The sequence below is a fragment of the Pinus tabuliformis genome, chromosome 3_2, assembly GCF_031772625.1.
Source record: "Pinus tabuliformis cultivar Carrire ecotype Pingquan chromosome 3_2, CPIR1, whole genome shotgun sequence".
Classification (NCBI taxonomy): Eukaryota; Viridiplantae; Streptophyta; class Pinopsida; order Pinales; family Pinaceae; genus Pinus; species Pinus tabuliformis.
Genome location: NC_142302.1, coordinates 1,284,307,161 through 1,284,318,504, shown reverse-complemented (window position 1 = coordinate 1,284,318,504; position 11,344 = coordinate 1,284,307,161). Strand labels below are relative to the sequence as shown.

At 35.7% G+C, this 11,344-nt stretch overlaps 1 protein-coding gene across 1 annotated transcript; it reads right to left on the bottom strand.

Moving 5' to 3' along the window:
• Positions 1–570: 570 nt before the first annotated feature.
• On the bottom strand, positions 571–1,581 carry LOC149185429 (ubiquitin carboxyl-terminal hydrolase 25-like). The gene has a single exon (XM_089415661.1). The coding sequence runs from the start codon at positions 1,579–1,581 to the stop codon at positions 571–573; it is 1,011 nt and encodes a 336-aa protein (XP_089271787.1).
• Positions 1,582–11,344: the final 9,763 nt, after the last annotated feature.

Sequence of the window (11,344 nt, the reverse complement as noted above, 5' to 3'; positions counted from 1 at the left end):
TTTTAATAGAAATATATTCCAATTTTTAATAGTAAATAATTTCTTATTTTCTAAAATAAGATAACTTAACACATATAAGTCCATTGTAAAAAAAAATCAGATTCAACCGGATACTAAATCTCATTTTTAAATAGTAACAGAGACTAAATCTCATTTTTAAATAGTGACAGAAAAATTTAAATGGTGTTCCCTTCCATATTTGTTTCTGATATTTGAATCAAAATTACATTACTTTGATGCCATGATATAATTAACGGTTCGTATTAACTTTAAGGTGCGGCCTTTCTTGTTGAGAACTTTCGCTTACTTCTCCGAAAAGTGTTAGGCACAACTAAATGTTCAAGGATATTCACCTCCTCTTCTTTCTTCGACATTGAAATAACGGCGGGAGTAGCAGCAGAACCTATGGTGGGGATTGGAGAAAGTGAGAGTCTACTGTTCGTATTACACGTTGGATTCTCAGACATAGTAGTATCAGAGGATTTAACACTTAGAGTGCTTTCAATACTATTACACGTTACCCCAGCACTCATAGGGACTGTTCGGCGAATATCATCACCAGTTGCCCCATCATTCTTGGGGAGCGTTTGGCGAATATAAAACAGCATATAAACGTTTTGCTGTTGCAGGCGTTACAGTTTTGTCGTCACATTGAAACCAATAGTTATCCGCATCTTTCACATATGCAACATAATGCCCGGTATACATACTTCTGCCGCGATGAACGATAATGGCGTAGAGGCTATACACATAGTCTTCACCTTCATCTGGAGAAGTTAAATATGGAGTTAATGAGAGGGATTGTGGAAACCGTACGAAGTTGGAAATCTTCTTGGAATTACTAAAATTATTCATGTCCGTCCAGAATCTCTGCAGTGTGAGTAGAAGAACATTGGGAGGCTTAGAAATGGAGCGGTCAATAGAAATTGGGGAGATACCCTTACACTTGTCGCAAGGAGTGGAGCCCTTTACGTATTCTGTAGTGAAGTACCTGTTTAAGGTTTCGTTTAGATTGATAACCACCTCAGGTGCAGTTAATGAGCCGTCACGTAGGGAAAGGGGAAGAGGGAAATAGTTCACTGTTTCGTCAGAATGCGACGAATTTCCGCATAGACCGCACTGTTTAACGGTTCTCTGCACTGATTCAAATAGCTTGTTCAAAAATTTGGTGTTTGGCGAAACGTTGGATTTGTCGCACTCTTCGCATGCATTTATAACACAATCAAGAAACTCTTGGGCATCGGTTTCTTCATCAGGGCTTAAGTAATTTGCAAAGATTTTCAGATTTGAGATTATTGATTCTGGCGCCTCACTCTCTACGTTAGCCACGCTTAGCGACCTCACGATCCTGTCTTCCAGCAGACACATAGGGCATTCTGTTTTATTATCACATTTAGTGCACGTAGATAAATGTTTTCTCTTCAAACAATAATTTGCCAGTGGGGGAGTGTAAGTGAGGCATTGTAAGACGCTGTTAATATAGCACGACATTGAAGCATTGGATAGTCCTAGTGGTTGTTTCTTTCCACGATTTCTGAAGAGCGCCCTTATTCCTCTGTTCCAATTCAGCTCCATCTCCATCGCGGGAAGCAAGAATATGTATACACTCGATCGGAAAATCAACAATTTGTACAGTGGAAACGAGAATTTTGAGATGCTTCGTTGAGAGACTGTAAGTTTGAGATATGACAGAGACTTTATATTGCTTGCGGTCACAAAATAAGGAATGTTTTCGTTCTGAAATTTTTGTGATCTATGTGTGGGTTTATATAGCGAGGAAAGGCTGATATGGCACAAATCAACAACCGACGCCACAAAATTATGCTAGGAAACAACCGACGCCACAAATTTAAATTTCCACTTATGGATTGAACTGGATGGTTAATGGTGTTTTCAGGGTGAGGATGGTTAATGGTGTTTTCACGAACTGGATGGTACTGGATGGTTAATGGTGTTTCCACGAATGGAAGGAATTACAAATTTCTTTTTGAATGGAAATTTCTCTTAAGTTTTGAATGTTATTTCATAAATATTTTCGAATTACAAATTTCCTTTTTAATGGAAATTTCTCTTGAGTTTTGAATGTTATGAGATAGATATTTTTATTTTGTAAAATTATATTTTTGTTTGAATGTTATGAGATAGATATTTTTATTTTGTAAAATTATATTTTTGTTTTGTTTTTATATATTTTTTTTAATGTTATTTAACAATGTTATATTTAGAATATAATAAATATGTGTTGGTGAAAATATGTTTTTAATAGTTGATTATAGTTGATGAGAGATGAATATGATGAATATTGTTGATTATGATTGACTATTATTGATTATAATTAACTATGACTAATTAAGATTTTTTATGATTGAACCACCATGAAAAATAAGTAACAATGTTAGATAATGTATGATCATTGTTGAGTTTGTTTGACCATGTTGGACCATAGTTCAGCTTGGTCAACAACATATGGGTCACAAAAAAAGAGAATATTAAGTAGTGCAACCATATAAGTTAAATGGTTGATAAAACTACAAACACACACTTTATCATAATTCTTAAAATTTAAAAAATCATAAAAATTAATTAAATTATAAATTTATTTTAAATTTTTGTTATTATTAATGATACAAAAAATAATATATAAGTTAAACATATATATTAAAAAATATGTAACAAGACTTTTAATCATAAAGATTCAATTTTATTATGAAAATTCTCAATTATAAATAAAAATAAATCTAACCTCTCAATTCAAAAATAAACATCCATATCAATATAATTTGTTAAACACACATGGACAGCAAAGACAATATGAAAGATAAATCATTCAGTACATTTTTATTAACATCAGATATACATTTATAGTACAAATATGTGACTCTTGGGTTTCAGATGCCAAGGTCTCTTGGACTCCTTTTGTCCATTCGATTTCCACACTAACCCACTTAGGATTAGGTGTCCAACATTCCCCCCCTTAATCCGAAGGGTTATGTATGAGTCTAAGAAGAGAGTTGTAATACAAAATGTGCAAAAATGCATGGCAGCACTAGGCTGAATGTGCTCTATGAAATGTTGGTATAAAGGGCGGTGGTTTAAGGATGACCACCAACACTGGAATGCTTAGTGCAGTTCCCGGAACTCTTCCAAAACTGGCAAGAAACTGAAGTCTTCTGCTAGAGGAAGTGTTCTTAATCTGTGATGGTTTAAGGATGACCAACAACTCTGGAATGCTTAATGCAATTCCTGGAACTCTTCCAAAACTGGCAAGAAGCTGGAGTCTTCTGCTAGAGGAAGTGTTCTTAATCTGTGATGGTTTAAGGATGACCAACAACTGTGCGATTCCTGGAACTCTTCCAAAACTGGCAAGAAGCTGGAGTCTTCTGCTAGAGGAAGTGTCCCAGATTGCCAATTGAAGGCATGTTCAGGCATCTTTGTCTCTGGCTACAACTCTGAAACTGGTGTGGTAGGTTGTGGCTCAGGCTCGCTTGATGTGACTTTGAAGCTTGTAGATGACCATCATTTCCCCCCCTGTCAGATACAAGGTGAGATGATGGAGAAAACTCAACTGCAAGACTGTTCAATATTCTGGAACAAGTTCTGACATGTGTTTGGAATATCTTCTTGGCTGTTGATGCCCATTGCCAAGAATCGATCCATCCAAGATGAATCTTTGTTCTTGCAGGATGTTTGTTTTTGAAGCATCTGTGTGAAGAATGGCTGGTTTTATGACAGTGCTTACATGGATGAAGATCAAAACAGTGATCTTTCAAATGGCCAACTCGGTCACAGTGTTGGCATTTCACGATCTGTTGTTTTTGTTGTTGTTGTTGTTGTTGTGGAAGAGGGGCAGAGTCTGGAACAACTGAAGCTGAACTATCATGAAGAGCAGGTGAACTGTCATGAATGAATCCAGCACTCTGAAACTGAATGGGCTTGGCATAGTCTGGAATATGAAAGGACAAGTCCTTGTCATATCCAAGACCAGTTCTGTGCTTGTTGTGGACAAGCTGTTCCCATGGTCTGATGATGGGCTTGGGAAGTGCAGATTGAGTTTCTGCATTTGCATGTACAGCTGCTACTTTATTGGGTACTAAATCTGAATCAACTGTAACATTATTGACTTGCTGTTTATGGGAGTCTGTTTCAATCTTCTGAACAGAAACAGGTTCAGAATGATGACTCCATTGTTGTAATTCTTCCTGCTGCAGTTGTGATTCAAGCTGCAAAAACGCTATCTTTTCTTGTGCATTTTTCAAACAGATTTGAATGTTTGCGACAAATGCTTTATCAATCATAATTGTATTGTCTGTGGTAGAATGTATTAGAGTATTCAGTAATTCTAATACAACACTCATTCTATCCATTTCACAATAATATCACTGCAAAAAAATTGATTGGTGTACCACTTTGTCTTCAAAAAATCTTCAAGTATGTAGCTTCTCAATATACTTCCATATACCATGCAATTTCATACCATATGATATATATATATTTTCATGAACATATTCTGCGCAAAATTACACAGAAAAACATCTTAGCCAACAAATTGTAATAAAGAAGTAGCTGAGAAGTAGAGAACCTGGTTACACAATGAGATCTCTTCAAAAATCTAAATCAATATATGACAACCCAAACATTTGCAGAAGTCATAACACTTGTCTTATAACTTGAATATCTATGTATTTCAGCCGCCAGACTTGAATTTCAAAACCCCTTCAAATAGGAAGACCAGTGTGAAGCTTTGAGTCTGCTAAAAGCTTGAAGTCAGGAACATAAAATATTTCATTCCATTTCAGTCACCATAGACTTGATATTACACCTTTAATCTTCATCATCATTGTATACATAATTAAAAAAACGCTGACAAAGCACCCGTTACCGGTGAGGATCGAACGAGGGAAATCACAAGACTGTGAATTAAGTCCTCAATTCGCCTGAAAAGACACGGCTCAAACTCCACCTTTGCAAAATCTTGAAGTCCTCTGCGATTCTCCCAGCATTAAAGCCACAAAATGCCGAAACCACCACAAAACAAGTGATGAAAAACGCCAATCTGCAACGGCCCCGACATCAAAATGCTCAAAGGTTTTCAACAAGGCACCTGCCAGCTCACCGTCTGTCAAGCACTTGATCCGTCACAAACGAAACTAAAGATTTATCCCTATCCAGCTGCAATCCTCAAGCAGCCAGATATTGCTGCAACGTATATCGGAAACTATAAATGCAGCATTGCTTTGCCCCATGGATTAAAGAAAAATGCACACAACTACACCTTCCCTTAAAGCACATGAGCGTCTAAATGTCAACAGAAATCTTCAAGAATCATTTCCCCAAAAAAATTGCTGGATCTGAAGAATAACCTGAAAAGAATTAACTGCTCTGAAGATCTTTTGCAACAATTCAACAGAAGCCTCGGATCATTAAATCTTTAGCCGAATCAAGAAATTTGACGCCCTGGCGCTTAGTGAAATAAGCAAGCAGAGCCGTTTTGGAACAATAAACGCAGCTGACCATGTGCACGGTTGTGCACTATAGTCCTCTGCTTTCTTTCGCCTGCAACGCCCCCTTTTTTTTTATTGGAAAATGACAAATCTTGGATACCAGCTCATTCAGTAGCTTCTCCGTAGCACAGTAATTTTGTCAAATGGTGACAAGAAATTTGATACTAAACTGCTAAATGAAATCCACTACGGGAATTTTGGCCCAGGGATCCATTTCGGCGGGACCCACGTTCTGCAAAGAGCGTTTTCCGTGTTAACAAATTATGGAGATATATCACGAATATAACACGTTGCATGGAAATATAATACGTTGTATGGACATATATCACGCTGAGGTATGGAGACCGGGGCTCGTTTCCGGGAAACGATCACACTCATCTGACGAGAGAGGGCCGGAGGCTGTTATAACGCTCCACCTTCCATACGCTTCTTGGCAAGTCATAAAAAGTTCAACAATTGTTCTTGCAATTTCACTTCACGTCGTAGGCAAACAGTTAAATTTTGTCACTTTGTTGTACTTGAATAAGAAAGGAAGTTGTTGTTGAAACCCAACAAGACATCCACATTACAGTCAGTGCTACGTTGGCTAGTGGAACACAAGGCTGCTTCTTCATTGCATTCTGGCTACAGAGTTTCTCTTTCAATATAATAACTAGTTTAAATGCGACGCGCAAAAGGGGAGATACCACCAACACTAATCTCCTCAAAATAACAAGTTCCAGTTTTCCTCCAAATTTATTGAATTATCGTGCAGGTAAGAATGCAGTTATATGAGCGGTCAACGGATGACTAGTGTAACTAGAATGTATGCACAGTAATTATAGACAAAGGAGGTATATAACCAGCATTCAAGAGTCGGGTCCCACACCATAAACAGAGTTAGATTCAACGTACTCGAGTATTTGCAATGGTAACAACATAATACCTTAACAAAGCGTTATTGTGACAGAAGTATGGCGGTATGGAAATAGCGGTATTCAATGTTGTAGGTCGAAAGATGTATGGCGGTATTGCAGATCACAAGATTAGAAAACTGGTAGAGACATAATCACCATGTAATGCAGCTTTATAAACATCCTTGCAGAGCTCTTCAATGGCAGACAATCAACGGGTTTATCCATCCGTTGCCTCCTCATTCAGCAATGCAAGTGTCACCACACAGGAAAAAGGCCCCGCGCTCTTATATCTTCCAGCTTCTAAAGGACCAGGTGTATAGAAGCATCGTTTCATCACATCATCACTACGCTCCTTCCCGGCCTCCTCATCATCGTCAGAATCCTTGCTGCTACTGCTATAGCCGAGTTGTAGTTGTTTGGAGGGTCGATAACGGTGGCTATGGGGTTAGCCTATGGAGGTGCATAGGAATAGCATAACACCACACTTATATGGAGGATTCTGCGTCCAACATCATTCTCGACAAAGCAGAGCGTATGGCAGTCAAAGCGATAGATACATATGGAATTGAGACAACAGTTTGTCAGGTAACGTTTCTTCAATAACACACAAGCATATGGAATTGAGACAGCAGTTTGTCAGGTAACGTCTATCTTGTGTTTTCTTCAAAGACAGAAAGACCGCACATAAGGTTTCAAAAAACGCTCCCACATAAGCTTCCAGTCATCCGCAGATAATGTCAGAGATTTGCAGCAGCGACTGTGGAGAGGGCAGTAGACTGACTCCTCAGGGACAGAATGCAGACAGCGCACAGTTTCACATTTATTACAATGCAGCCAATGTATGGAGAATTCAACCGTTTATGAAACATCGTTGTTAGTCTAAGATGGCGTTACCAGCAAAAACGTACACAGTGATAGAGGTCAGGGAATGGGCAGAATTGGTAGGTCTGCACAGAGTAAAACGCTTGGCAATTCTGCTCAATTCTGATTAGGAGAAAGGCAGAATTGACATATATATAGAGACCACAAAACAAGTGGCTAAGATTGGAGCAGGACCAGCAATCGCCTGCTCTGATACCATGTTAAACACACATGGAAAGTAAAGACAATATGAAAGATAAATCATTCAGTACATTTTTATTAACATCAGATATACATTTATAGTACAAATATGTGACTCTTGGGTTTCAGATCCCAAGGTCTCTTGGACTCCTTTTGTCCATTCGACTTCCACACTAACCCACTTAGGATTAGGTGTCCAACATAATTAAAAGTAATTTTTTTGCCTTGAAAATCAATCTCAATTATTCTCCTTATTTGACATATCCCTCCAAATAGGGATGCACACGACATTTATAATGAACCTCCAAATCTCCACGTTCTACCCTAAACAACATTTTATATCAAAATTTGGGATTTATTGACCCAGAGTCTTTTTCGAGTATACTCCTAAATTCATAGATTAAGATAACTATTAATAGCAAGCAAGAATTATTTTGCATAGTATATAGGTTATAACCCATTGTTATATATCCATTCCATATGCATTTTTGCACAATTATCTTAGGAGAATAACTCACTTTTAGTTCACAAATAAGATATTTTCTTTTGTATCATCTCTGTGTTATAATGCATAAGATTTATTTTCCATAGTTTTTGGGTAATAATTCACTGTCTTCTCTTCGATGCACAATGTTTTTATGAGAATAATTCACTTTTAATACACAAATAATATGTAGTTTTTTAATAGATTGTTTTCTTTTGTGGGAATGTGTTAAATGTTTTTGTCTCTTATAAACTTATTCTTTTTGTTATACTTTTTATTTTATATTTTGTATAGCTTTTTCCATATCATATAGGGCTTGGTATGGTAATTTAATTTCAACTTAAGAATTATAATTATAATTATAATTTAATTTGATTTAATGGATTAGAGTTTTTAAATTATTGAAACATATAGATTATATCGTATATAATGAAGTTAATACAATAAGGTGTGGTTGTAAGGTTTGTTTGTTTTTTGGTTAAGAGTTTTAAAGGTAAATATCTATTTATTTTGTTTAGTTGATTGTTTTTATCTTGCTTAAGAATATATGTACATTGTTTCACTTTATAGTTTTAAAACCTACATTTGGTATTAACATTGTCATTTTTAGGGGATGCCCTTTATTGCTGAGTGGCTCATTTTTTATTTTCTTATTTTAGGTCTATGATAAACATGATTCATAGGAAGGGATGTTGGTAAAGAAGTTGGTAAATTATTTTGTATCATTTGTTTCACCATACAATTGTAATTATTTTTGAAGGTATGTTTGATTACTTTGTAGATTTCATTTCCAAATTTTATGAATATTCCATATATGGGGGAAAAATAGACAACATTATCATCAAGTGCTACAAGCTAAAGGGGGATATTAAAGTTGATACACAATGATGTGTTTGGGCCTATGCCTATTCAGTAATTAGGAAAATCTATATATTATGCTTCATTTATAGATGATTTCTCAAGGTTTTGATAGATTTACTTTCTTTGAAATAAACCTATGGTATTTGACACATTTAGAGAGTTTAAGGATCTTATAGAGAATTAGACAAAAAAGAAAGTAAAGGTGTTGAGGAAAACTAAAGAAAGAGAGTTTTTCAAAAATAAATTTAAGTATTTATTTAATAAGTGTGAAACACCAAGGTAAAATATTATTACATACACGCCTCAATATAATGGAGTTGTGGAAAGAATGAATAAGACATCAACCAAAAATGCAAGGAGCGTGCTCAAGAGAGTTCGGTTAGGACATGGATTTTGGATAGAGGGAGTGGATATTGCATGATACTTGGTAAATTGATCACCCTCACCAACATTGGTTAATGAAACTCTCATGATACATAGATTAATAAGAAATATTCTATCAAACATCTAAAGTTTTAGATGTGGCCTTATGTAAATATTCCAAAAGAAATAGGAGTAATCACATTAAAAAGCTAATATATATGTGTGTGTGGGGGGGGGGGGGGGGGGGGGCGGGGGGGTGGGGTTTTGGATGGATGGTGTTTCGGTGCTTTGTTAAGGCACTCCTTAATGTGAAGCCACTATTTCACTTCCCCACCTTGATCAGGGTGATATATTGGACACGATGAAGATGAAGTCCCACCAAGCTTACTATATATATATATATATATATATATATATATATATATATATATATATATATATATATATATATATATAAGGTATAAAGTCTGAGATCTAGTAACTAAAATAATTATTTTTAGCCAATATATTTTTTTCTTTAAAGAATTTAAATATGTTTTCACACAATAAATCCTAATAATGGAAAAATAACCAAAGATAATAGAATTTGAGTTGAAGAATGAAAAAGCTAACTCAATAAAAGAACATGAATCAAAAGGAGAATAACTTCATACCCAAGTATTGAAAAGATTAGTTCATTAAAGAAGGTGACTGAAAAGGTATTCTTCACCCAATTTTAATTTTACTTCTCTTTATATATCAATAACTATGATCATGGAACTATTAGGGAACTAGTGGATTAAAACTATGGAAAGCTCTAGGCTATGCAATTTTTGAAGAAATGGCTACCTTGCTTAAGATATGAGGGCTTCACCTAATGATCCTTTGACATACCATGTGCATTCATGGAATACTAAACAATACCCCTAATTTCCCAACATATTGTAAAATACATTTAAAGATCACATTATATAACCCGTACCAATACAAAGACAATAGAAATTCCCAATTAAAAAAACCCTTACTTTCACTAGATGTTGTAGGTATCCATTTTTTCATTAAATTTTTTTATACCTACCAATATGAAATCTGATGCAGGAGCATCCAACTGAAAAGGCAAGAACTTGAAATGGTTTTTATTTTCTACTAGAAAGGAAGAAAAACATTACAAATTTTGTTTTATTTTTTGTTCTACTTAAATTAAGGCTCATACAACCATTGTCTTTTGAAAATTAAGCAAGCAAGTAAAATAGGATTAGTTAAAAGTATGTTTAAATAAACTGTTAGATAAATGTAAGGTAACTGAAGGACAGTTCCTCAACTATAAAAGAAAAACCAGATCCTCACTGTGGGGAGGAGTCCATCGAGAGAGAAGAAAGGACACATAAATTGAAATTACAATTTTCTTGAGTATATGTGAAAGCAAATGAATCTAAAATCTCTGTCATTAAGAAAGAAAGAAAATTTCTTCTTTTCCTATGCAATAATGTTTTAGACATTGTTTTAAAGCAAAATAGTGAAGTATTTCATTAAGATGTTGAATGACATTGACAGAAGTCTTGTGACTGAAGGAATCCCAGACCAGGAACCAGACAAAGGCAAAGCTAACAAAGATATCACATTCTTTCTCAACAAAAGAATCCAGGTACATTTACATTGAGTATTCAAGCACACTTGTGCATCTGTTACATTTCCAAATTTAACAGTTCAATATACATTTATGAAACCAAAATGGTAGAGGGTTTCGAAATCCACGGACACCAAAAACAATGCTTTGCAGGCCAAGACTAGTCCAACAATGAGGGTGTGAAACCCATGAAACCATACAAAACATACTGAGAAAACAAAACCCCAATGGTTATTCCTGACTAAGGATAGTGAAAGAAAAAACCACAAGACAATCACGGATGGATCCTACTCTATTTTTCCAAGCCGAAAAGACTCCCAAGGATGAGTCTGTGGAGTAGCGTTCTCCAGGAATGACCTCCACATCACCACAAAAACAAAATGTGTAGTCAAGAAACCAGAAAGGTAGACAAAACAAAGTGATACAGAGTAGAAAAAAGAATGGAGGAGGAGGGGTTTACTTGGAAAAGGCCTGTCTCCGAGCCAGAGGATGAGAACTCAGTCTCTCACCAGAGGGTTTCTCTCAGCAAGAACGCCATTAGTAATTTTACCTACTCACCAAGGAGCCAGAG